The 25692-nt window shown below is 44.3% G+C and overlaps 1 protein-coding gene across 15 annotated transcripts in view; it reads left to right on the plus strand.

Moving 5' to 3' along the window:
- Positions 1 to 735: 735 nt before the first annotated feature.
- LMAN2L (lectin, mannose binding 2 like) overlaps positions 736 to 25692 on the plus strand; it is a 97491-nt gene continuing 72534 nt past the window's right edge. For 4 of the 15 annotated variants that reach the window (XM_029937235.1, XM_029937233.1, XM_029937234.1 and 1 more), the window contains exons 1-4: positions 15447 to 15645; positions 17121 to 17239; positions 20314 to 20431; positions 21223 to 21305. In XM_029937235.1, coding sequence (XP_029793095.1) covers positions 15459 to 15645; positions 17121 to 17239; positions 20314 to 20431; positions 21223 to 21305 — 507 coding nt within the window. In that variant the 5' untranslated portion in view covers positions 15447 to 15458. Of the gene's footprint in view, positions 934 to 1525; positions 1621 to 3037; positions 3132 to 5068; positions 5274 to 10934; positions 11023 to 13162; positions 13218 to 14263; positions 14292 to 15191; positions 15334 to 15446; positions 15646 to 17120; positions 17240 to 17777; positions 17801 to 20313; positions 20432 to 21222; positions 21306 to 25692 lie in introns of those variants that run through there. The other 11 variants (XM_029937240.1, XM_029937238.1, XM_029937239.1 and 8 more) reach the window with 11 other exon arrangements.

A 25692-nucleotide genomic window follows, 5' to 3' on the forward strand; every position in this document is an offset into this window, starting at 1 on the left:
TAAGGACAGATTTGTGTCAATGGTAAGGCACGCTGGAGTGTCTCTCAGACCAGGTTTCTACATCTATAAAACGGGAGTAAGAATGACAAGGCGGCACCACCTTACTAAGCTTACGGGAATGCTTGGCCTAGGCACCGAACAGGACAGGACAACTCTGAACGTCCTGTGTAGCTGATGTTGCTGTTACCTGCCCTTCCAGACCAAACCCCTAACCCCAAATTGTGGTGGTGACTGGCCAGCTAAGGTAGATGTGCTTGAAAATGAGCTGAGAGGTGTGGCTCCAAGTCTAGCCCTGAAATGACTCCTTCCTGGACAGCCCAACCTTGGTGTCAGTTAGCAACTATGAATTGAGCACCAAGCATTCAGGAGGTGTGAGGAAGACCGCAGCTGCCTGCTCTGCCAGGGGGAAGGAGACAGACAGACAGCCTCGCAGTAATTGCAGAGGTACATGGAGGGGAGAATTGGGTACCAGGTTGACCACTGGGTCTTAGAGCAAGTTTGTTTTTTCCCGACCCTGGAGACACAGAATCCGTTTTACGCTCTCCGTGCACAAACACATGTGTTTATTTTTATTGTGGTATCCTGTTTGCCAATAAAAGCAACAATCAATACCAGCCAGAAAGAGCCCAAACAGAGAGGAACAATCTGATAGTGTTCTGCGTAGTAGCCAGCCTGAAGCAGTCCCTTGCAGGTAGGCACTCACTTCATATTCTACAATTTCTAGCTGGCCGCTTTTGGAAGGAGCAGGAGGCTCCGGGTGGGCACTGGCCAAGACAGAACAAAAGCAGAAAGCAGAACTTTCGACTGGCTGTTCCTTCTCCACCGAGGCAGGATGAGTCACCTGCGTCACCTCAGAGCCAGCCCTGCTCTCAGAGAGGCTTCTGTCCACCCCACTTCATCTCTTTCCAGCTGGCTGGAAATGCCCTTCCCATGGTATTTAGAGACTTTACCATTCTATTATTCTATTATTGTCCAATCAACTATTTTTATTTTGCCCTTTTCAAACTGTCTGTACCCAGAAGCTCCCTGTATATGCACTGAGTCCAATGAGAGAAGTCAACAAAGAAATGGGGAAGAGAGCTTTTGAGATACTTGGGTTAAAAGTGGGAATGGTGGTGAGGATCTGGTAGGAAGAATTAGTCTCTACTAAAGTTCATCTAATTCCACCCATCCACAATTGCATTTACCTCCATACTTAAGTGAACAGAATAGAATCAACGAAGAAATGAAATACCTTGTGCCCACCCAGAGCCTTCAATCTGGCAGAGAGACAGGAACCTCTCTACAAAAGTTAAACGCAGTATAACTTGGAAAGTGTCTAAGGAGCTATTTGAGGTCAAGACTGGAGTCCAGGTTCATTTCCTGCCAGGCTTTTTTTCCCTAAAATTTTTTTCTTTTCTTTTCTTTTCTTCTTTCTTTTCTTTTCTACCCATCTAGAGAGTGAATGGGGAAGGGGCAGAGAAATAGAGAATTCCAAACAGGTGCCTCACTGCCAGTACAGAGTCCAATGTGGGGCTTGAACCCACGAACTGGGAGATCTTGACCTGAGCTGAAACCAAGATCCAGACCCTCAACCAACTGAGCCACCCAGGCACCTTTCCTGCCAAGCTTTTATCCCTGGTAAGGACATTTAAGCTTTCCTCATCTGCAGAGTTGAAAACCCTCTCCCATAGATCGGTGGGGACAACATGGAGGTGGAGGTCTATCTGTGTGAAGCGTCAGGAAGCCTGGACAAATGTGTGGCTTCTATGAACCAGGCTGTGAGAAGTCTGTCTACTTTGGGGGTCAGACCCGTTTCTCTGCCCTAGGGTGGAAGCCCTTACTCACCTGAGTTGTCTCCATTTGCAAGTAAGGGGTTTAGGGATGGTCTTTCTAGAGGGGTCTGATACCTGACTTCTGAGCATCACAAAACACTCCATCCATGCCTTTTGGACCTGACGGTTCTTTCTGGGCCCTATGGCAACATGTCTATACCTCCTGGGGTTGAGAGCACTCCTTTCTGGTCCTGTGCAGGGAGACGGCCTTAAACGTCTGTTGTCCTTGGCCTTGTGCTGACCTTGAGAATCCAATGGTGAACAAGGTCCTAAATAATAACCTGGGACTTCCTGCTCCCATCCCCAGGCTGTGATCCTCACAGACTGTTTTCCTAGTCCTCTTCCACATTTGGGTGTCCAAGGTGGGGAGCTGCTGCGAGATAAGCAGCCCATCTGCGGGTGGAGCTCAGAGCCTGAGGACTGCCATGGCCCCCCAAGTCCCTTGGAGGATGCCGTGAGCCCTAGGGTTCAAAAGCCTGGTTGGGAGTAATTTTCAGAATGAGGGAGGGGCCACATCAATATGTGCAGTGGCCTGTTCACCAGCTCTCTGCAAATCTGCAATAACCCTGAGCATTTGGAAATTACATCTGTGCTATTAAATTGCCTTGGGAAAGAAAGGGCAGTCATCCCTCCACAGAGGAACAGAGAGCAATTATGGGGGGTAGCTGAGATGGTACCTTGGCTCAAATCCCAGCTCAGGTCACCTCAACAAGTGGGGACATGAGGACCTGGTAACATTTTCTACCTGAGACAGACACCTCATTAAACCAGAGGAGGGAAGGAAAGCATCAAAACAATGGATTCAGGCCAATAATAGGATGTGCCTGTGACAGGAAGTGGAAGGCCAGTGCAGCAAAGGGGCGGAGGTGTTTGTATTAATTGGGTAGGTTTGGCTCCATAGCCATAGGACAAATTGTTCTCCTTTGGGACAGGACCACAGGAGGCAGGATGCCCCACCATGGGGGTTCAGGCATTAGGAGGCACACTGTGGGGCTGGCTTGGCCATGGATTGCCTGTGTGACCTGGGACTCTGGGGCATTCTGAAGTGTTGAGTCAGATGATGCCTGGCCCCTGCTAAGAGCTCAATGAACATGATCAGTAACCATGGTGGTGATGGACACGGCAGGCTGGGATTTTTAGAGGATACTCAGATTTTGTTAGCCCCACTGGTGTCTCCATCCAACCCCTAGCCACTATCTCCAATTTCTTTCCCTTCCCTTCAGAATGAGAGGGAGGCCAAGGAAGATCATCAAGGACAAAACAGGACCACATCTGGACCCCTTGGGGCGTCCAGCGGCACAGAGAGTACTGCTGGAGGTGAGACACGGGTTGTCACAGTGCATGCGGTTTCAGGCTGCAAAGGCTGGCAAGTTGGAAAGAGGAAGCCTGTCACTCAGATCTGAGAAACTTGATTACCCAAAAATCAAGTCCCGGTGGGGAGAGCAGGGCCCCTGTGAGGAGTCACGGGCAAGTACAGAGTCAGAGAGGGACCGAGCTCCAGGACTCTGCCTGCTCCTCTTTCTGCTTCCCTCTTCCCCTTGTGCACTAGAGAGCCCTGTCCTCAAGACTGGTTACCCGAACAAGCTTTTCCTTTTGCCTCCCAAAGCACCAAGACCTTTTTTCTGTTAAGAGATTAAATGTTAATCACTGGGGAAAACTAAGGAAGAGCAACACAACAAACACTAGTATTTACAAAAGTTTAAGAAGAACTTCTTGAAGTCCTTGTCCCTAGTTTCCAACCCTTTTTCTTAGTCGGCAAATGGAAAAAGGCTATAGCAGAAATGCCATGGGCTCTCTCCCTTACCAGATGGTGAATTGGGGCAATAATGCTTGACTTCTTAGGGTCATGATCTTAAAAATGGAGATCAAGAGACACTTGGATTGTACTAAAGGGACTAAATTAGCCCAAGTTTGGTAGCACTGCTCCTAAATGTGTTCCTTTTGCTTCCCTCAGGTGAGGACTTGCATATTACATTTTATTCATTTATTCATTCCTGTATTTTTTTATTTTTACTGGGCTTTTAAAATTTCCAAAATGATACATGTTCACTGCAACAAATTCAAATTATAAAATAGAAAGCAGAAGTTCTCCCCAACTTCCCTATCTATTGCCTAGCAATTTTTTTCTGTAAAGTATTCTGCCACCTTCTGCCCACTTCATTTTCTCGTTTACTCTGGACTGGAAGCCATTTCCCACTGGGTTGAGAGTTTCTCAAGGACAAAAACTATGTCACAGGCATCTCTGTGTCCAGCATGCTTGCCATTCCGTATGCATTTGTGGAATTAATTGGATTTCCCTGAAAAAGGGCGTGGGAATAATACTGTTGGGGGCCAGGAATGGGAAGTGAGGAGGAAGCTTTTAGCCAGTAGTTTTGTATATAAAATTGCAGGTAGAAAACTGTGTCATGAAATTGCATTTACCCTTTGGTATAATTTCTGTTCTATCCTATGTCTTAACAAACAACAACAACAACAACAACAAAAGTCTGCTCTGCACCTAACTAAATTGATTTCTTGACCAATTTTCAATTTGAAAAATACTGGTGTCAGTCTCATGCATTGCTCACGAGCGTCCACTGGAATTCTCTTTGGATGAACCTTAGGAAGACTGGTGGGAGTTAGAATTCTCTCCCTATAAATAATATCCATACCCAGAGTGCCTGGCATAATCTACATGAGGCAATAAATCTCCCCAGGCGGGTCCGTGAGGCAAGTTCCTGATTACTGAATCTTATTGTCTCCCAGCCCTGCCCAGAAAGGGAGACAGCCTTTGAGATCTTCATTTCCACGTGTCCAGATTTTTGCAGGTCTGTCCCAAACAATTGCCCAGGTACCAAATATCTATAAAGGCTTCAGCAACTGGGCCTCAGGGCTTTATCTCCAACGTGAGGGGACTGGGTCTGATAATTCGGTTCTATCCTCATTTAACTTCTCTGATATATAAGTTTCCTAGGCAACCAAGAGAAGAAGGTAAAGATAAGATCAACAAGATCCTGGGGCACCTGGGTGGGTCAGTCAGTTAAGCGGCCACTCTGGATTTTGGCTCAGGCCATGATCTCACAGGTTCACAGGATCAAGTCCTACGTTGGGCTCTGTGATGACAGTGCAGAGCCTGCTTGGGATCCTCTTTCTGTGCCCCTCCCCCATTTACCCTCTCTCTCTTTCTCAAAAATAAGTATTAAAACAAAAAGTTCAACGGGATTAGATGTAGTGGACATCTGTTGCTCAGAGCTGTCCAGCTTCCTGTCCCCATCTTCAGGGAATAGTACCTCCCTATTCTCTGAGGACCTGTCCCACTTCTTTTCCCATGGGTCTTACTGGAGACAGAAAACTGACCAGGTCTGGATAAAGTGCCTCAGGCCATAACAATTGAGCTAGGGTGTGCAGGACACCAAGAAGTCTGCTGTGGGCTTTTATATGCCGAGAGGGTCTGGATGGAGATCACAGTTTCTGCTTCAGGTACTTGGAGTGGGGAAGGGCCTTGGTCAGCCTTCAGTCCTCCAATCACTGTAGCTAGCAGTTTTGGGAAGGGGAGGTGTTTGCAGATGTGTGGATGTGTCTGGTGTTAAGCAAAGTGGGTCATGTGTTGGTTCCAAGATGCTTCCCTCTTCCTTTTCAGGATCAAACTTCTCCAGTATTAGGGCCTGTTAGGGCAAGAGGGGAAGAAAGATAATTTGTCTTTACTTAATCTCCCATAGTTCAAAACCCTGTCTCCCCACAACTTTGTGGTTGTTGCCACTTGATTGAGTGTCATTTGTGTCCAGTTATTGGTTTCTGGTAGTAGAAAGTTCAGCTCAGCCCACGTTGGAACTCCTTCCCTCCAGCTTCTTGCCATTGGGGTACACTTTGCCTGTCAGGCGGCCCTGTTGAATGAGTCCACCCAATGGTTGCTGTATAGACTACCCAGGGCAAAATAGTAAGTCTGCTGCCTAAGCAGAGATTGTGGAATAAGATGCTAGTCTCTCCTTGCAGGACCATCCAAATTTTCTTTTTTTTTTTTTTCTTCCAAGTTTTCTTAGAGCACCTCCTTCACTTGACTTTGACAGGTATTTTAGTTATCTATTGCTGCATAACAAATGTAGAACTTAGTAGCTTAAAATAATAAGCACTTATTATGTCATAGCTTCTGTGGGTCAGGAATCGGGAAGCAGTTTAACTGGGTGGTTCTGGCTCAGAGTTTCTCACAGATTGAAGTCAAGATGTTGGCTGGGGCTGAAGTCATCTGAAGGCTTGGTTGGGGCTGGATCCAAGCTCACTTACACAGATACTGGCAGGAGGACTCGGTTCTTTGTCCCATGGACCTCTCCATTGGGCTACTTACAACGTGGTAGCTGGCTTTGCCTATATTAAGTGATCTGAGATGGAAGTCATAATGTCTTTTATGACCTAGCCTTAGAAATGATGTACCACCATGTCTTCCATATCCTATTGGTCATATGGACGAAAACTGATACCCTGTGGGAAAGGACCTTACAGGAGCAGGTGGCAGGGGTCAGTGGGGACCTTTTGGAAGCTGGCTATCACAATAGGTGAGGGACTGTCCTCTCTAATGAATACTAATCAGCTGACAAACTTCCTCCAACCCTGACCCCCAACTGCTTTTTTTAAACATTGGGAATTTGGTCTTATGGGGATTATGGTTGGGATCAGAGGGCCCATCTTCTGCTTGGATTTCGGATGGACGCATAAACCCAGTACCACCAAAATTAAAATATCTTTCCTCCCAAACACCTATGTCTCATGATTTCCCTTCTCTCAGTACATAGCAATTCCATCTTTCCAGCTGCTATGGCCAGAAAATCTTGAAGTTATCCTTTTTCCTCTGTCAGATGATCAGCAAATCCTGTTGACTGTGCCTTGAAAATGCATCTAAAATCCAGCTACCGCATCTCACTTCTGCTGCCACCACCGAGGCCCCAGGCACGTTCCTTGCTCACTTGGATTACCAACATACTTGGCCTCCTTGCATTTACTCTTTCTTTTCTATAGTGTTTTCTCAAGTCAGCAGCAGAGTGATTCTCTAAAACACTTAAATGATAAACCCCCTCTGATCAAAACCTTCCAGAAACTCTCAGTTTCTTTACAAAAATTTTTTAATGTTTGTTTATTTTTGAGAGACAGACAGACAGAGCGTGAGTGGGGGAGGGGCAGAGAGAGAGAAGGAGACCTAGAATCTGAAGCAGGCTCCTGGACTCTTAGCTCTCAGCACAGGGCCGGGGGGCAAGAACTCACCAAGTGCCATCTCATGACCTGAGCTGATATCAAGACTTGGATGCTCAACCAACTGAGCCACCCAGGTACCCCTTTTGTTAAGTAGTCTCTGTACCCAGTGTGGGGCTTGAATTCATGACCCAGAGATCAACAGTTGCATGCTCTTCTGAATGAGCCAGCCAGGCACCCCACTCCTTTTCTCATTTACATATTTATAGCAATTATTTGAGGTAGGTATCACTATTATTCTCCTTTTTCAGATAGAAAACTGGGTCCCAAAGAAGTTAAATAATTTGTTCAAGGTCATTCAAGATCAACAAGATCAAGAGAGCCAAGAATTGAAATCTGTCTAGTTCCAGTGCATTCCAAGTCCTTTTCATTGAGAAACATAGACACCAAGGAATGTTATAAAAGTCTTCATGATTGTTTAGAATATAGAAATCTTTATTACAAAACAGACATGTAAGAATCTAGTTGTTTAAAGAAATACCAAGTAGAATATGATTTAAAGAAATATAATCATATTTTTCAAAAATTATTTCTGAGAGGAGAGTGGAGGGGAGGGGCAGAGAGAGAGGGAGACAAGATCTGAAGCAGGTTCTGTACTGACAGCAGAGAGCCTGATGCAGGGCTTGAACTCACAAATGGTGAGATCATGAGCTGAAATCAAGAGTCTGGTGCTTAACCAACTGAGCCACCCAGGTGCCCCTACAATCATATTTTTGCAGTTGGGCTCCTTATGCATTAATCTCAACTTTTATCCATCAGTATTTGGTCTAATCTTGACTTCTTGGCTTTTCCCCGAGAGCTAATAACCCTTTGTCTGACTTTTGGAAGTGGCGATCATCTGGTTGGCTCAGGTCTTCAGGCCAGGATAACTTCCAAAGACCCAGGATGGCTTCCCTGGTTCACAAGGCTTCCACCCATCCTGAAGTGCCTGCCATTTCTTACACCAATGGGTTCTGCTTGCTGCAGAACATGGGAATTTCCAACCTTATTCACCCCCTCCCTTGGTTTCTATCAGAGCTGTAAATCAGCTGTCCCCAGGCACTTACCTACTCATCTAGCATCTAGAGAGCTCAGGGCTCCTCCATCTTGTTCATCTTCCATAGGCAGAAGGTGAATGACGAAAATGATACCCACCAAAACCTTTTATTTTTTTACTTGTTTGACCTTTGAAGATTCAGCATATCCTATTTGTAATTATAAGCCTCAGTGATAGGATTTGTACATTATACATTTCTACTCTGCTTACACATCCCCCTGCCCAAGATCCCTGAGCAATGTTCTCAAATCAGTTTCTATTTATAAACCAACTTCCAGTACATGCACTTTCTTCTAAAGGGACCAAATCCAGGGGTCCCTGGGTGCCTCAGTTGGTTAAGCATCTAACTTTGCTCAGGTCATGATCTCAAGGTTCATAAGTTCAAGACCCACACTGGGGTCTCTGCTGTCAGCACAGAACCCGCTTTGGATCCTCTGTCTCCCTCTCTCTCTGCTCCTCCCTCACTTGCACATTTTCTCTCTCTCTCCCTCTCTCTCTTTCCAAAATAAACATTGGGGTGCCTGGATGGCTCTGTCATTTGAATGTCCAACTTCAGCTCGGGTCATGATCTCACGGCCCCTGGGTTTAAGCCCCCGGTTGGGGTCTGTGCTGACAGCTCAGAGCCTGGAGCCTGCTTCAGATTCTGTGTGTCTCCCTCTCTCTCTCTGCCCCTCCCCCACCCATGTTCTCTCAAAAATAAATAAACATTAAAAAATAATAAACATTAAAAATCTAAAAATTAAAGGGCCAAATCTCCTTTCCCAGAACACATTTCAAAACACAAGTAGACAAGTTGTAACAGACAATAGTGATTTATGTACTTCTAGAACTTTTTAGAGTCTACAGTGTGCATGTGCATCCTTTATATATTTTTTCTTTAAAAAATTTTTAAAATTTATTTATTTTTGAGAGACAGAAAGAGACAGATCATGAGCAAGGGAGGGGCAGAGAGAGAGGGACACACAAAATCGGAAGCAGGCTTCAGGCTCTGAGCTGCCAGCACAGAGCCCAACAGGGGACTTGAACCCACAAACTGTGAGATCATGGCCTGAGCGGAATTTGGCCTCTCAATGACTAAGCGAACCACGCGTCCCTATACATATTTTTCACTTAATGCTCTGAACAGTCCACTGTAGTAGGTTTCATCACCCAGTTTACAGATATGGAATTTGAGGCTCAGAGAGATTGTGTAATTTGCTTCAGGTCATAAGGTAGAGGTGGATCTCAAAAGGGCAGATGTTTTCATTCCAACTCCACATGCCAAAGTTCTCCTCCCTCTTCCCACCCTCTTCCTGCAATTCTTGGTGAATTTTAGGTCCCAACTTACCTGTGATAAGCAGACATCTGGATGACTAGAGGCAGTTCCTAATTCATTCGCCCCTACCACCACAGATCTGAAATCAGGTCCTCAGGTTACTGATTTTTATCAACTCACTGATCGGTAAACACATTGGGAAGCAATAAGTCACACTGACTAAAGTGTGATGAAGTAGGGAGGCCTGGGTGGCTCAGTCAGTTAGACTTCAGCTCAGGTCACGATCTCATGGTTCATGGGTTTGAGCCCCGCATTGGCTCTGTGCGGTCAGCTCAGAACCTGGAGCCTGCTTTGGATTCTGTGTCACCCTCTCTCTCTGCCCCTCCCTGACTCATGCTCTGTCTCCTTCTGTCCCTCAAAAATAAATAAATGAAAAAAAAATTAAAAACAAAAATAAGATGTGATGAAGTGATAAAGCCAAATACTAATTTCTTAATTAACATATTAATATGCCAGTACTAGCAATATAATAATATGCTAATACTAATTTCCTAATATATTGAGAAATTAAATATTAAATATATTGAGAACTTCTAAGAGAGCTAGAATGTTAAGTGGGAAGTCGTTATGAATATGTTAGGACAGTAGGCCTTATTTTAACCAACACAGGATACTTAGAAATACTCTCTACCTGGACAGAATTGATAGACCCAGACATATTTTCATACATTGACTGTTCTTTTTCTAGATTGCAGACTCCTCTCTTTTTAGTTATGACATTATATTGGAAGGATCACAATGAACTTCACAGATTACAGTTAATTACAGTTTTCATTCCCTGGAGGAAATTTAGAAAACACCACAAATGCATACCCAGCACATTTCGTAATCATCTCCCAGGGAGATTTTTTTAAAGTTTTTATAATGGCAGCTCTCAAACGTACATAAAGGTAGAAGGGACCCCAATATATCCATGACCCAGTTTCAACATTTACCAAGATCTTGTTGCTTTTTTTCCATCTATCCTACCCTCTCCCAAGGACACACACAATTTGCCTCTGGAGAATTTCTTTTCTTTTTTGTTTTTAATGTTATTTATTTTTGAGAGAGAGACACAGAGAGTGAGCGGGGGAGGGGCAGAGACAGAGGGAGACACAGAATGTGAAGCAAGCTCCAGGCTCCTGAGCTGTCAGCACAAAGTGCAGGGCGTGGACTCACAGACTGCAAGACCATGACCTGAGCTGAAGTCGGACATTTAACCGACTAAGCCACCCAGGTGATCCTCTTTTTTTCTTTTTTTTTTTTTAAAGTAGTCTCCAAGCCCAACATGGCTCACATTCACAATGCAGAGGTCAAGAGTTACATGTTCTTCAAAGCAAATCTCAAAATCTTACCCCTAAATTGAGGTACTGTACCCTGTTTGAAACTTATGAACTGAGTACAGATGTCCTAAGCTTAAAGTGAGGTCATGCCCACCTTGCCCACCACACCAAGTCAATGTGAGGTCAAAATGAGATACTGGGTGTGAAAGTGTTGTGGTTCTGGAAGTTGGCTGCATATCATATTCTCTGGGGAGAGCTTTTCAAAACCAAATCCCTGGGCTGTAGCTACCCTAGACTAAATCAGATGTTTAGGAGTGGGACCAAGGCATCTGCATATGCCCCAAGCACTCCAGGCTTGCTGGGAGGCCAGACTTTGTAAGTTGCCCCTGGAAAGCGGTTGGCTGGTTAGTGTTAGAGCTCCCATCCCCTTCTGTGCTCTAGGGTCTACTTGGAGGATTGGAAGTACGGGGTGAAAGTGGGGTGAGGGTGAGGGTGAGTGGGAATGGGGAGGGGGTTGGGGGAGAATGGAGCCGGAGCAGGGGTGGGACTGAGTTAGCTGCCATCCCAGGGCTGATGGTGGACCTAATTCCAAATCCTAACCCAGATCTCTGAGCAGGGAAGAATGGTCTACTTGGCTTCGGAATGCTGTTGTCAGCACCCTGCTTTGGGTCCTAGGTTTGGGGTGGGAGTGGATTTAAATAGAATGGCAAGGTTAAGAAGTGAAGGACAGGAGGGAGAGGGAAAGGATGGGGCTAAGAGGCAGCCTTGGAGCCTCTGACGTGGGGTGGGGGTAGGGGCATCAGGTTTCAGGCTGCTCCTAAGTGGAGGTATCTGTTTGGCTTTGAAGACAAGAAAGTGGAGGAATCATCCAGAACTGTTAGAATATACAACTCACATTGTCTGTGAATGCCCCCACCGTGGAGGTGTACAGCCCTAGATCATGGGAGATGATTCTGTGGAGAAAAAGAGAGTATTGAGCATCTGAAAGATGGCCAAGACCTGACCTGGCTCCAAGAAAGTGCCTCTATATGTGCGTAGTGTCAGGTCAGAGGGGCACATGGCTCCACTTTCTGTTTCCCTGCACCTCCTGTCAACACCTTGACAGTACTGAATTTTATATGAACCCCGTAATTCTGGAAAGCAGCTACAGTCAAGAAATCCCCTCACCATTTTGTGTCCCCTCTCACCCCATTTTGGGTTCTGAGAAATGGCTAACGTCAACTCCAATGGATTATTCTGTTCTAGAATATTCTGAGATAAGACCACTTTTGCCTTCCTCAGTGACTCACATAAAATGCTCTCTATCCCTGCTCATGCGGACTCCCTTGTTTACCTGCCTCTATGAAACACCAGGCCTCTTTCCTTTCCTTTGATACGCTTCCTCACTAATGAGCATTTTCCTTATTGCAAGAGTCTGAAGAAAATGATCTGATTTATTGTTCTGTATATTTTGTCTTCCACACCCTTTCCTTTATTCTCCTTTTCTTCATCACAGTGAATTTTACAGTGAGGTATGCTGAGATACTCTATCCAAAATCCAGTCAAGTGGCGCCTGGATGGCTCGGTCGGTTAAGTGTCAGATTTCAGTTTAGGCCTTGGTCAGTGGTCCCTGGGTTTGAGCCCCACATCGGCCTTTGTGCTGACAGCTGAGAGCCTGAAGCCTACTTCGGATTCTGTGTCTCCCTCTCTCTGTGCCCCTCCCCTGTTTGCACTCTGTCTCTGTCTCTCAAAAATAAATAAACTTAAAAAAAAATCCAGTAGGTAGGTCACATAGCAATGTAAATGTAGTTAATGCCTCTGAACTGTATACTTAAAAATGGTTAAAATGGTAAATTTTATTTTATGTATACTTGTCACCATAAAAAAATTCCAACTGACAGAGAAATAGAATGGAAATAATTTTCATTCAAAACAATTGGAACTCCTACTACGTGCTGGGTGGTGGGTTAGGGAATGGGGAAGTGGGCAGGGCCTGTGATAGGAAATGAGTAAGATCTGCTTCCTGTGGTCCAGGAGCTCCTGGCCTTGCCAGGGAGACAAACACATCATCTGCTAATTGAGCCACATAATTCAGGGTGACACACATTGTAATAGACATGTGTACAGCCTGATTTGAGTCAGGTTGAAGGGCTTTGAATGCTACATTAAGGCGTTTGGGTTTTATCCTTTGATAATTGGTATCCATGAATGGTTTTAAAGCTAGGATATGATGCAAATAGATTCATTGCAATTCCTTATATCTTATCACCAGACATCTTTGTGTGGAATCTGTAAATGATCAGTGGCTGCAACAGTTTTTTGGGTTTTGTTTTTGTTTTTTTAGACTTTATTTTTAAGTAATCTCTACACCCAAGTGGGGCTCAAAACTCACCGCCCCACTATCAAGAATCACATGTTCCGCTGACAGAGCCAGCCAGGTGCTCCGATGGTTGTGACTGTTTGAATTTTTAAAAGTTGGTCTCCTGTTAAACGGGCTTACATTCATGTTTCTCTTATTAAATATATTTACATTCAGGCAAGAGAAAATTAACTTTGGTTACGTTTGTTGGGAAGACAAAGACACAGACCTGGTGAGTAATCTGTAAGAAATGTGCTTGGGGAACACTGAGAGCTCAGAGTGGGGCAACTGCCACTGCCTGACGAGGTCGGGGAAGGCCTGTGTGAGGAAGTGCCTGTGGACAAGGAGAGGGAAAGCTGGTGCATATAGATGAAGAAAAGAAGCTGTGGGTAATAAAGGCAAGAAGGGTGGCAGAGGGCTTTGTTTGCCAAGTTGAGGGGCTCGAATCTTTTCCCCTCAGGTGATGGGAACCATCAAGGGCTCTGTTTATAATAATGATGATGACAATATAGAGCATACTACATGCCAGCCTCTACTCAAAGAGCTTTACCAGTATCAACTCATATAACCCTGACACTCAGGAAATGGCATAGCTAGATGGTTTAGATTACGACACCACCTGTAGATGATGGTGGCCAGAATAACAGTTGTGGTTTGGGAGTAAGACAAAGCAGGGGATGAAAAGGATGCCATGGCTTTGTGAAATAATTAGGAATAAAATAATCAGGACTTGATTATTTATTGTTTGGGTGATAGAACTGGTGAGGAAAAGGTGGGAAGCTCGATGACCCTCACTTTTTTTTTCTATGTTGATTTATTTTAGAGAGAGAGAGAGACACAGAGTCTGAGCAAGGGAGGGGCCGAGAGAGAGGGAGACACAGACTTTGAAGCAGGCTCCAGGCTCTGAGCTGTCAGCACAGGGCCCGATGCAAGGCTTGAACTCATGAACTATGAGATTATGACTTGAGCTGAAGTTGGATGCTTAATGGACTGAACCACCCAGGTGCCCTTCTTCTTCTTCTTCTTTTTTAAAAACTGTTTATTTTTGAGAGAGAGAGAGAGAATATGAATGAGTGGGGCAGCTGCAGAGTGAAAGGGAGAGAGAATCTGAAGCAGGCTCCACAGAGAGCCAGATATGGGCTTGAACTCATGAACTATGAGATCATGACCTGACCTGAACTCACAAATTGTGAGATCATTACTTGAGTCAAAATTAAGTCAGGCGCTCAACCAACTGAGTCTCCCAGGTTCCCCTGATCCTCACTCTTTTGGTTTCAGGTCCTGTGTGTATTGCTGTGCCACCCAGGTAAAGGATTGTAATCCTGTTCCATTTCTTAGAAGACTCACTGCAGTCCTTCAGTATTTCCTACTCCTCTATGAGTTATTTACATGTTGTTTAAGGGGCCTGGAGCTTACTTCAGATTCCATGTCTCCCTTTCATTCTACCCTTCCCTGCTCATGCTCTCTCTCTCTTAAAAATAAATAAATAAGCATAGGGGCCCCTGGGTGGCTCAGTCGGTTAAGCATTTGACTTCGGCTCAGGTCATGATCTCATGGTTTGTGAGTTCGAGCCCCACATCAGACTCAGAGCCTAGAGTCTGTTTTGGAATCTGTGTCTCTGCCTCTCTCTGCCCCTTCCATGCTCATGCTCTCTCTCGCGCGCGCTCGCTCTCTCTCTCTCTCTCTCTCTCTCTCTCAAAATTGTTTTTAAAAAGAAGGGAGTTGTTTGATTTTCAAATATTTGAGGATTTCCCAGAAATGTTTCAGTTATTTCTAGTTTAATTCCATCATGATGGAACATCCTTTGTGTGGTTTCATTTCTTCTAAATTTGTAGAGGTGGGGTTTTTGTTTGTTTGTTTGTTTTTTAGTGTGTGTGTGTGTGTGTGTGTGTGTGTGTGTGTGTGTGTGTATTTTGCCCAGGCTATCTTGGTAAAAGTTTCTTTTGCTCTTGAAGAGAATGCGTTGTTGAATGGAGTTTCTATAAATGTCATCAGGTCAAGTTCTTTGTTATGTTCAAGTCTTTTATAAATTTGATAGTTTTCCTAATAATTGTCCAGTTACAGTAATTGTGGATTCGCCTATTTCTCCTTTCAGTTCTACATCCTGATGGGTAGCTCCGCATAGACAGGAAGGTACTATGGCAGAGAGGATAGAACGTTTGTGTGAAACTGGGAGAAACATTTTATCTCTTTAAATTTACTCTAGAACGCTGAGACAAAATGGAAATCACTACGTATCCCAGCAGGCCTAGTGGACCACAGGACGAAAGCCAATAAGGGAATCGAGGCATTAGGCCACACCCCCTTCCCAGGTTGGCAAGGCAACTGATCCCGAAGCCAGCCAATCGGTGAGATGCTCACCTGCGGGGGCGGGGGCTCGACGAGAGCCAATGGGAGGCGGGGCAGATGGTTCCCTGGGCTAATGGCCTGGGCGACGGGGCGGGCTTTTAATGAAGGGACAGCGGTGGGAAAGATGGCGGCGACTCTGGGGTCCTCTGGGTGGTGGCAACGGTGGCGGCGGCGTTTATCGGCTTGGAATGGGTCCAGGATGTTGCTCCTTCTCCTTTTGTTGGGGTGTGGGCAGGGGCCACGGCAAGTCGGGGCGGGTCAGACGTTCGAGTACTTGAAACGGGAACACTCGCTGTCGAAGCCCTACCAGGGTGAGGCACCCCGGGCGAGGTGGTCGTGCACGGGGAGGGCTTCCGGACTTGAGCTCATCGGTAGAGACCGGGGTAGTGAAAGCGTTCGTGGCCTTAAGCAAACTGCCGGCGGTGGGTGGGGGCCCACGGGGACTCCCGCCGCGTTTGGGAGCCACGGGTCGCAAGGGCAGGGGTCAGTTGCCTCCATCCCCTGACCCTGTTTTGGAAGTTTCCAGCAAGCCGAAGCCGGGCTCAGATGCCACAAGCGCTAGGCCTGGACAAAGGGGAGGTCGGAGTTGGATAAGAAGAATGTGGGAAGGATGGATCTGCAAATGGTGGAAAGTAAACTGAAGGCCATTAGAAAAGAGCCGGTCTCCTCATGGAGTTGTAGACGTGCTAGAAATAAAGCAGGAGGCAGAACTAGGGTTCTGTTTCTAGAACTTGGCTGGACTGAGAAAGAAGATGAAATTCTTTTACCGGTTAAAACACCTGTTCTCCAGTCCAAGGAGCCCTGTTGATCTAGGAGTCTGGTTAGCTTTGCTCAGTTTAGGGTTCCTAGGCTCCTAGGCACAGCTTATCAACTAAAAAATTTATACAATTAGTTACAAAGAAGACAGAAAGTGCAGAAACACAAGTCTGTTTCCCTATTGGAGTTTGGGACAGCAGATAAAAACTCAAAGTGCAAGTGTATATGTGGCTGCTAAGAGTGATCATTTATTCACTCAGTGGATGCATCAAGTGCCTCATCTGTACTGTCTCACAGATACAAAAGTTCACACTCAGACTTATAGCCTGAGGTCCTGGGAGCGGCACCTTCACACTTGGATTGTTTATTAAAAAATTTTTTTAGAAACTTTATAAAGTAAAAAAAAAAAAAAATTAAAAAAAAATAAAAATAATTTTGGAATATCAAAAAAAATTTTTTTAATGTTTATTTTTGAGAGAGAGAGAGCGAGAGCGCAAGCAGGGAAGGGGCAGAGAGGAAGACACAGAATCCAAAGCAGGCTCCAGGCTCCCAGCTGTCAGTACAGAGCCCAATGTGGGGCTTGAACCCACGAACCTGGAGATCATGACCTGAGCTGAAGTCAGATGCTTAACCAACTGAGCCACTCAGGTGACTCCCCACACTTGAATTGTTTAAAGAAAGAATGTGATTAAGCCCCAGAAGACTGAGGGTCAAGCTCTTTTTGGTAGAACTGGGGAATTTTTTTTTCTTTTATGGGGCTAAAGTTTACTTATATAAAATGGGAGAAATTGATTGAGCTATGATTATGGTGGAGTGGATAAAATGATAGCTCTGATGTCTTCACCTGAGAAGGGCTTTGTGAAAAGGAAGCTATCAAGATGATAAGGATTTGAGATTTATGAGTGAAAGAGGTAGGAGGTTGAGTGTCATGAAAGGGAGCAGAAGATGATGACTCCAGCTTAAGGCGGGTCTTTGGCTTCTGAACGGGTTGGTGCTGAAGAGTATGAACTGATCTACTTCCTCCCTGTAGGTGTGGGCACAGGCAGTTCCTCACTGTGGAATCTGATGGGCAATGCCATGGTGATGACCCAATATATCCGCCTTACCCCAGATATGCAAAGTAAACAGGGTGCCCTGTGGAACCGGGTGGTAAGAATCTTTCTCCCTCCTGTGTTGCTGACCCACAAAATCCTAAAAAGCTCACCATTGGCATATTGACATAATTTTACTGTCTATCCCCAGTGTTCTGTCTTCTGTGGATTTCAGGGATTTTTCAGAGACTATGATGACCTTTATAATGAAATCAGATATGTAGGGAAATGCTCTTGATTGCCCCAGTTATAGCAAATAATCCATTTTGGTTCTGTTTTCTGAAATATCTTTAATTCCCTATTGACCCGATAGTGTTACTTGTTGGAGGTTAACAACTCATGTTTCATTACCTTGTAAAGTAGAAGACTGCTCTTTTAGATTTATCCTGAACTTTATCCCAGGATTTGCCCTTGCTATTTCACTTTGAAGAGTTTAATTTTAAATTTTATATTCATGTGAAAGCCACTTTGAGCCCTTGGGTTTTTTGTTGTTGTTGTTGTTGTTGTTGCTGTTTTGTCCTTCTCTGGACCTTTTCTAGCTACAGTGTCTCCTTGAGCTATGGCGGCAAGAAGTGAATGCAGTATTTCTGGTGTGCCTGCACTGTGATTTTGTACAAGTGTAAGATGATGCTTTCTTTTGGTTTCCAGGGCTCTTTCTAAATCTTTTACAACCCCTTTACTTTTGGGAATGACATTGGCATCCCTTAATACTTTCTCTTGGGTTCTCATAAACTAAGAACTTACTTTTTCCTGGTTTTTATCATTGGTTGTAGATAAGTGAACCTCAGAGAAAAGAACTCTCTCTTTTCCCTGTTCATTTTATGTTGGCAGAGAATTCTAACAGAGCAGAGGGATAAGAGAAATTTCTACATGAGCTATTTGCACAAGCTGGCCTCTTAACCCAGATTGTAGTGTTGCTCTCGTTCTTGGACAGAGTGCAGGGTGTTGTGTTCTGGTAGAAGAGGCAAAAGGCTGGCAGTGGACAGCTGTGGTTGGGTTCTAGATCTAGCTGTATCACAGACCTACGGTGAGCCCTTGACTGTTAATTCTGTTTTCAGTTTCTCCGTCTGCCAGATGAGCTTCATAATACCTTCTAAATGCCCACTGGGGTTATTGGGAGAATAAAATAAGATGATAGACATGAAAAAGCCTTAGAAAGTTAAAGTGGTTATAGAAATGCACGTCGTTACATTATGCATCTGTTATATGTAAGTTTCATTGATCAGGTCTCTGGGTTACTAAATGATTATGCCTAGAGCTTGATACCTTGCTGCTGTCTTGCTGGCGGCTTCTACATAATTCTTTTTTTTTTAATGTCTTTTATTTATTTTTTGAGAGATAGAGAGAAACAGATGAGCAGGGCAGGGTCAGAGAGAGAAGGAGACAGAATCCAAAGCAGGCTCCAGGCTCTGAGCTGTGTGTCAGCACAGAGCCTGATGCGGGGCTCGAACCCATGAACCGTGAGATCATGACCTGAGCTGAGGCCAGACGCTTAACCGACTGAGCCACCCAGGCGCCCCTACATAATTCTTTTGAGGCTCTTCCAATTTAGGATCTAGTTATATTGCCCTTTTTCAGATTCTCTGGTACTGTGGGTTTTTTGTTTGTTTTTGGTTATTCTTGTTGTTTTTGTTGTTTTTATCTATCAGAATGAGCTTTGAAGTTGTTTCAGAGTTATTTGAATAGGATGTGTTTGTTTGAACAGTGGTTCTCAGATTTGGCTGTCCATTGGAGTTGATGCCTGTGGTCACGGGCATTTTTAAAAGCTCCCTAGGTGAATCTAATGTATAGCCAAGTTTCAGAACCACTGGTAGACATAGCCTGAGCAAAAGTGTGTGGCACTGTGCTAGAGGAGGCTGAGGATAAGTAGTGGACACCTCTTGACTCAGTGTGAAGGTCTCTGACTCTGCCCTTGTCCAAGGGGGATAATACCCACTGGCAATGGGGCAGCTTCCTGCCACTGAATTCCACTCTTGTCTTGAAATCTTAAGTGCAAGAACAGAAAGAGGAGAATGCAGAATGACAACACAGGGACTGGGCTCATCAGGGTAGGGTAAGCTTTTGTGAATTTAGAAGTAACCTCACCCCTTTCTTTTGACTATGTATTCCTAATACTTACACTTTTGGAAGATTTCTCAGAAATTAAAAATGAATACTAAAAATGATCTAGCAATATGTTGCTCGAGAGCTAGAACATTCTATTTGGAGAGCCTCTGGGTGAACCCTGCTGGTCTATCTGCTCCTCTTTCCCTTCTTTCTTCATAGTGACCTTTAATCAGGTGCCTCTCTAAGCCAGATACTAGTCCGCTTTCTCTTCAAAGTGTTCAACTACTTAGAACACTTAACCATTCACTTACTCCCTTTTCCATTTTCCCAAGCTTTTGATACACAATTCAAAACAAAACAAAAACAAAACCCCAACAAACACAGGAGTCTGACTAGTACCCATCTCCATGTTTTTCCACCAGAAGCTGTCCCTGTGATGGGGATGGTGGTATTCTCCTTTGGTGCTTTTATGCTTCTTGACCATGGGCATGATGTTTTGGGAGACTGTAACCTACTCCTCCTTGGGGGAATTCTGGCTTACCCTTCAGCTTGGCATAAGGACAAGTCTAGCTAATTAGAGTTGTTTACATATCTGCTTAATTATTCCTGGAAACCTTTGCATAATGGCTTAGCTTTTCTTATTCTTCTGTAATGAATGAAGCTTTGACCTTTCTTGAAATCCAGGCTTTTTAGAGTCTTTCTTGTCAGAAGGGTGATCTCAAGTTCCCAATGAGTGTTAATTCAGCCACCTGTACTCTATAGGCTGAGATGCTTTGCTGTAGGATCACAGTAGTCTAACCTGGCAGTCTCTTGTCTTTTCTAACTTTGGAGCACTATCCTGTTTCTATTAGGAGATACTGAAGATAATCGGGAGGCTTATTTACTTTCCACATTAGATATCATATACAGTTGAACGCCTCAACCTGTTTAATTTTAGCACATAGCAAGTCATAGATTTCAATTTCAACCCTTCACCTCATGTTACCTGCATTTATGTTTTCCGAGGCTCTAGACTGCTGGCAAGGGCTTGAGGGAGGGGCTCACATTTCACACTCTTCATTGATTCCAGTGTCTTTTTCTCTTCAGCCATGTTTCCTGAGAGACTGGGAATTGCAGGTGCACTTCAAAATCCATGGACAAGGGAAGAAGAATCTGCATGGGGATGGCTTGGCAATCTGGTACACAAAGGATCGGATGCAGCCAGGTATTGGGACCCTGGGTTGCTCTTGTGTGGGGTGTGACAGGCCTGCTTTCTCACGTGCCATCTTTTGGCAAAGGGTATGTGCCCACAGTGCCAGCAGTTTGCCACCTCCTTGATGTCTGTGGATGAAGGCCGGCCTGTCTAGTGTCTAGAATGGGGTCTGACTCCTAGTAAAGCAGCTGAACTTGACTCATCCTGGGACAATTTCTTGCTTATTAGTTCCTTCTGGTTTCCCTTTGAGGCCACGTGGCCTGTTGGCCGGGTGAAAGCGCTGGCTTTCCCGAACACTGACGATTGGGTGAGCTGATTTCTTCCGAGCATGTGCAGTGGACGATCTCAGAACTCCTTGAGCCTGGAGTTGTGTGGGAGCCATTGCTCCAAGAACATGGCAAACTCAACCTGATTTGACCTGATCTCTTTTGCAGCCAGAAGTGGAACTTGGGAATTCAGCTCTCTCTCCGGGGCATAGTTGTCACCAAGCGTTTGTGAAGCAGAATTCTTTAGGGATGCCTTAGCAACCAGTTTGGACCAGGGAGCAGCTGTAGTGCTTAACAATGTTGCAGTGGCCTCCTCTCTTCCCCCACCTGCCTTCGATACCAAACAGCTACACATTTTGTTGGGTGCTTGCTACAGGCCATGCACTGTGCTGGCTGCTTTTCCATACATTTTCTCTTCTTAAAGAGAGGCCCTGGGAGTCATTTGAATTTTACTTTTTTCTCCATCATAGTGATATGTTATTCCTTTATCAACTCTTGGCTTTATTTCATTGTTCATCATCTCTTCTCTCTCTCTAGGGCCTGTGTTTGGAAACATGGACAAATTTGTGGGGCTGGGAGTATTTGTAGACACGTACCCCAATGAGGAGAAGCAGCAAGAGGTAAATGGCAAGTGTCAGAGCTTAGGTCACAGCTGCACTGACATCATAGTCCTTTGCCTCAGGGATGTCCATGAGGGAACAGGGGATAGAATGTGAGGGGTTCGGTTCTATTTTCTTCATCTATTGAATTTGAAAAGTTAATATCCTTGTCAACATTTTCTAGAGAGAATTGTTTATGGTGCACAAACCTTTGGGTATGGCTGTCGTGATTGGGGACATTTTCTCTAGTGTTAACTGTGTTCTCTTGTGCACGTTAGGTAGCTGCTGGAATTGAGCCTGCTCGGCTGGTTGGTGATTGGGCTACTAGGCCGGCACCAGGGCCAGCTGAATTTATATAACCCAGCTCCCCTGACTTAACAGATCACCACTGTACTCTTCTGCACTTGCTCATTCTTTCGAGCATCCTTTTCTTCCTGTTTTTAGACCTGAGCAGCAATTCTGCTGTCCTATAAGGAAAGGTGGTGAAGGGATATCGATGGAGTTGCAATCCAGTATCTGGCTGTTGGCAGGAGCTTCTCGCTTTTTGTCGGTTGACCCTAGGGTTCTTTATTAGTTTCTTAGACTGCTAACAGGTTTGTACTCTCTTTGCCTGATGGCCTCGCCATCAGATGGTAGGAAAATGATGACAACAGGTTGCTGATGGCTATCCAATAGCTAAATAACAGTGAGCAAGAAAGGCAGAATTAGGGATGCGGCAGCACTCACTTTACTTTTTTCCCCTAAAAGCTTTATATGAAAAATATCAAACTTATTTAAAAAGTTAGAAGACTACATCATCATATATGCAGCACCGAGATTCAACGATTTTTAGCATTGTCCACGGAGTTCACCTGGGGGAGGTGGAACGTGAGACCTGAGTTAGGAGAATAACCTTTTGCTGTGAGACATTTACAGAGTAACTTCTCCATGTTGCCTCTGGGCTGCTCTTCAAGCCACCATACATCAGGCGCTTTCTAGGTGGGGGAAGTTAGCCAGCGAGATCAGCATTGGTCCTGCACTCGGTAGCACAGAGGCGTGAGAATGCTGGTGGGGGAGCTGTGGGGTGCCCTAGAAGACCCAGAGGCGCTTCTGACTTGGAGTAGGACAGTGTGGCAGTGGTGGTGGTGGGGGAAGACTTCCTCCAGGAAGTGACATTTACGTTGAAGTCTGCAGAATTAGGAACCAGTATTCGATGCAGAGGGAAAAACACGTTTTAAGGTGATAAAGTGAGAGAAGGGACAGAGCATGAGGGGAAAAAGGGATCAGAGAGAGATGAGGCTAGAAAAAAAAAAAACAGGGCCAGCAGTCTTGCCAAGTTGCACAATTTCAGGGGCCACCATTCCCACTGCATTCTTTAGTATTTAACACTGTTCCCTATTGGGCACGTTGACTGGCCACTGAGGCTGAGCAGTGTCTCCTTGGGTGGGTAGTGGATGGGCTGTTTAGACCAGCACTGGAGCCATCCAAATGTATGTGCCTCCTCCTCCCTAAGCACATTTTTGGGCCAAATTCTGAAGAGAGGTGTTCCTGTTAAGGAGTCTGGGTTTTATTCTAAGGGGGTAAGTGTGTTAAAGGATTTTATTGTGGAGAATGTCATGATTAGGTTTGCAGTCATGCTGAGGAAATAGTAGTAGTTAGAAGTGCATCTGAGTAAGAGGTATGGGCTTTAGAGCTTGACTTGAGTTTCAAACCTAGCCCTCTGCTTCTCCCAGGAATAAATTGTTCAGATTCTCTTAGCTTCTGTTTCATCATCAGATAATAGTAATTCTGATTTGAGAAGGCAGATCTGATGGGCTTATTTCATAAGAAGAGTAGATGTTAATCAGTAAAATTAGTTTCAGTTGGTAAAAAAATCAGGACTTCTTTTCTAGCTAGCTGTTATGGTTCTCATTCCCAGCTGCACATTGGACTTGCCTTGAGTGCATTTATTTCTTTATTTTCTTTCTTTATTTTTTAATGTTTATTTTTGAGAGAGAGAATGAGCAGGGGAGAGGCAGAGAGAGGGGGACAGAGGATCTGAAGTGGACTCTTGTTGACAGCAGAAATCATGATCTGATCCAAAGTTAGACGCTTTACCTTATCAACTGAGCCACCTAGGCATCTCTGCCTGGAGGGCATTTAAAGTTACTGATTTCCCGGGGCACCTGGGTGGCTCAGTCAGTTGAGCATCCGGCTTCAGCTCAGGTCATGATCTCACGATTCATGGGTTTGAGCCCCGCGTCAGGTTCTGTGCTGACAGCTCAGAGCCTGGAGCCCCTGCTTCAAATTCTGTGTCTCCCTATCTTTCAGCCTCTCCCCCCCTCATTCTCTCTATCTCTCTCTCTCAAAAATAAATAAAAACATAGGGATGCCTGGGTAGCTCTGTTGTTTAAGCATCTGGCTTCAGCCCAGGTCATGATCCCATGAGTCATGAGTTTGAGCCCTGCATCAGGCTCTCTGCTGTCAGCACAGAGCCCTCCTTGGATCTTCTATCTGCCTACAACTCTGTCCCTTCCCCTCTCATGCTCTCAAAAATAATTTAAGAATTTTAAATAAAAACATTAAGAAAATAAAAGTACTGATGCCCAGGCCCTGGCCTCAGAGAGTAGAATTCTGTTTGTCTTAGGTGCAGTGTAGGCAACCTTACTTTTTCAAAGGTTTCCAGGTGAGTCACATATATAGCCAGCATCGGGAACCCTTGGATCAGCATCAAGTCCTTGTTTCCATGTTAAGTGTTTACTTGCTAATCAAATTTGTTTATTTGATTTGTTTACTTAAGAAAATTCATAAAAGTGGTTTCTGTTTATTAGGTGGCTATTATTTGCCAGGGACTTACAAATAGCCTTAATCCTGATCAAAACTCTCTAGAGTTAGTGTTATTTTTCCCCATTTACCAGTGAGTATAGAAGCTTAGAGAAATGTCTTATTCAAGGGAGCAGCTTTTGAACATAGGTCCACTGGATTCCAGAGGCTGTGCTTTTAATTTTGATGCTCTACCTCCTCTCTTCCTTCCATTGTTTCTTCTGCAGGTTGAGTTCCTTGAGAATGGAGACATTTATTGTCCTCATGTCCTCTCCTATGTAATTTCAGTTCTTAGAGGTTATGTTCTAATGTACAGAGTATAGACAATGTACTTCTGGAACTATTTTCTAGGGTAAAATCAAGTGTGTTTTGTTGGCGGCATGATTTTCTTTGATATCATACATAAAGGTGCCAGGCACTGTTTCAGACTCTTGTATATGATGTGTTATTTGTATATTATATTGTATTTATTGTGTGTGGGTTATATATGTATATTATATGTTTAGTATACATATGTGTAACAATTCTTTGGGGTAGATATTATTGTTATCTCTACATTATGGGGAAGAAACTGAAGTGCAAAATGGTTGAAAAATTTGTCAGCGATACACAGATAGAGGGTTTGATTCCAGACTGCAGTCTCATTATTTTGCTGTATTATTTTTGAGTACATGAGTAGAGTGTGACAGATGTGGCGCCTTTTGAAAACTTGCATATGTTACATAGAAGATGTACTGAACTAGGAGTACAAGTTGCTGGTATGAGTGGATGTGGAACAATTCATCAAATCTTTCAAGGTAGTGGTAAAATGTTTCTATGGCTTCTTGTTTGTCACCAAAGCACATGACCTTGTTGCTCAGCTTACTTACTACCACATTTTTTCATGAGGAAATACTCAGAAAATATTAGCAACCAGTAATGCATCTAAGAAGAAGGTGAGGGAGTTCAGTGTAGGCTTGGCTCTCTGAAATCAGGACAGATTGTTAAAATTCATGTAACCTCAGTTTCCTTGTCAGCAATATCAGAATTGTAATTTAGGTGAGCCAAGTATTTTGCTATTTGGGAGTTCAAGGTACTACCTGTGCCATAGTGAGGTTGCCAGATCATAAGTAGTTGTTAAAATAATAGTTGAAGAAATAGGATATCTGGGGCATCTGAGTAGCTCAGTCAGGTAAGCGTCTGACTCTTGATTTCGGTTCAGGTCATGATCTCACTGTTCATGAGATTGAGTCCTACATCATGCTCTGCCTGACAGCATGGAGCCTGCTTGGGATTCTCTACTTGTCTCTGTCTCTTTCTCTCACTCTCCTATTTGTGCTCTCTTTCTCTCAAAATAACTAAATAAACATTAAAAAAAAAAAAGAAATAGGATATGTGGATAGATCCATAACGGGTCAAGAGTGAATTAGTAATAAAAGTGACTCACAAAGAAAAGCCTAGGTTCGGATGATTTCACTGGTTAATTCTATCAAACATAGGAAGTAGAGTTAATACCAATTCTTCCCAAGAATTCTTGCAAAATATAAGAGAGAACACTAGCTCATTCTTTGAGGCCAGTACTATCGTGATGCCACAACCAGATAAAGGCATCATAAGAAAAGAAAACTACTCACCAATATCTCTTACG

This window comes from Suricata suricatta, chromosome 4 (genome assembly GCF_006229205.1).
Source record: "Suricata suricatta isolate VVHF042 chromosome 4, meerkat_22Aug2017_6uvM2_HiC, whole genome shotgun sequence".
Lineage (NCBI taxonomy): Eukaryota > Metazoa > Chordata > Mammalia > Carnivora > Herpestidae > Suricata > Suricata suricatta.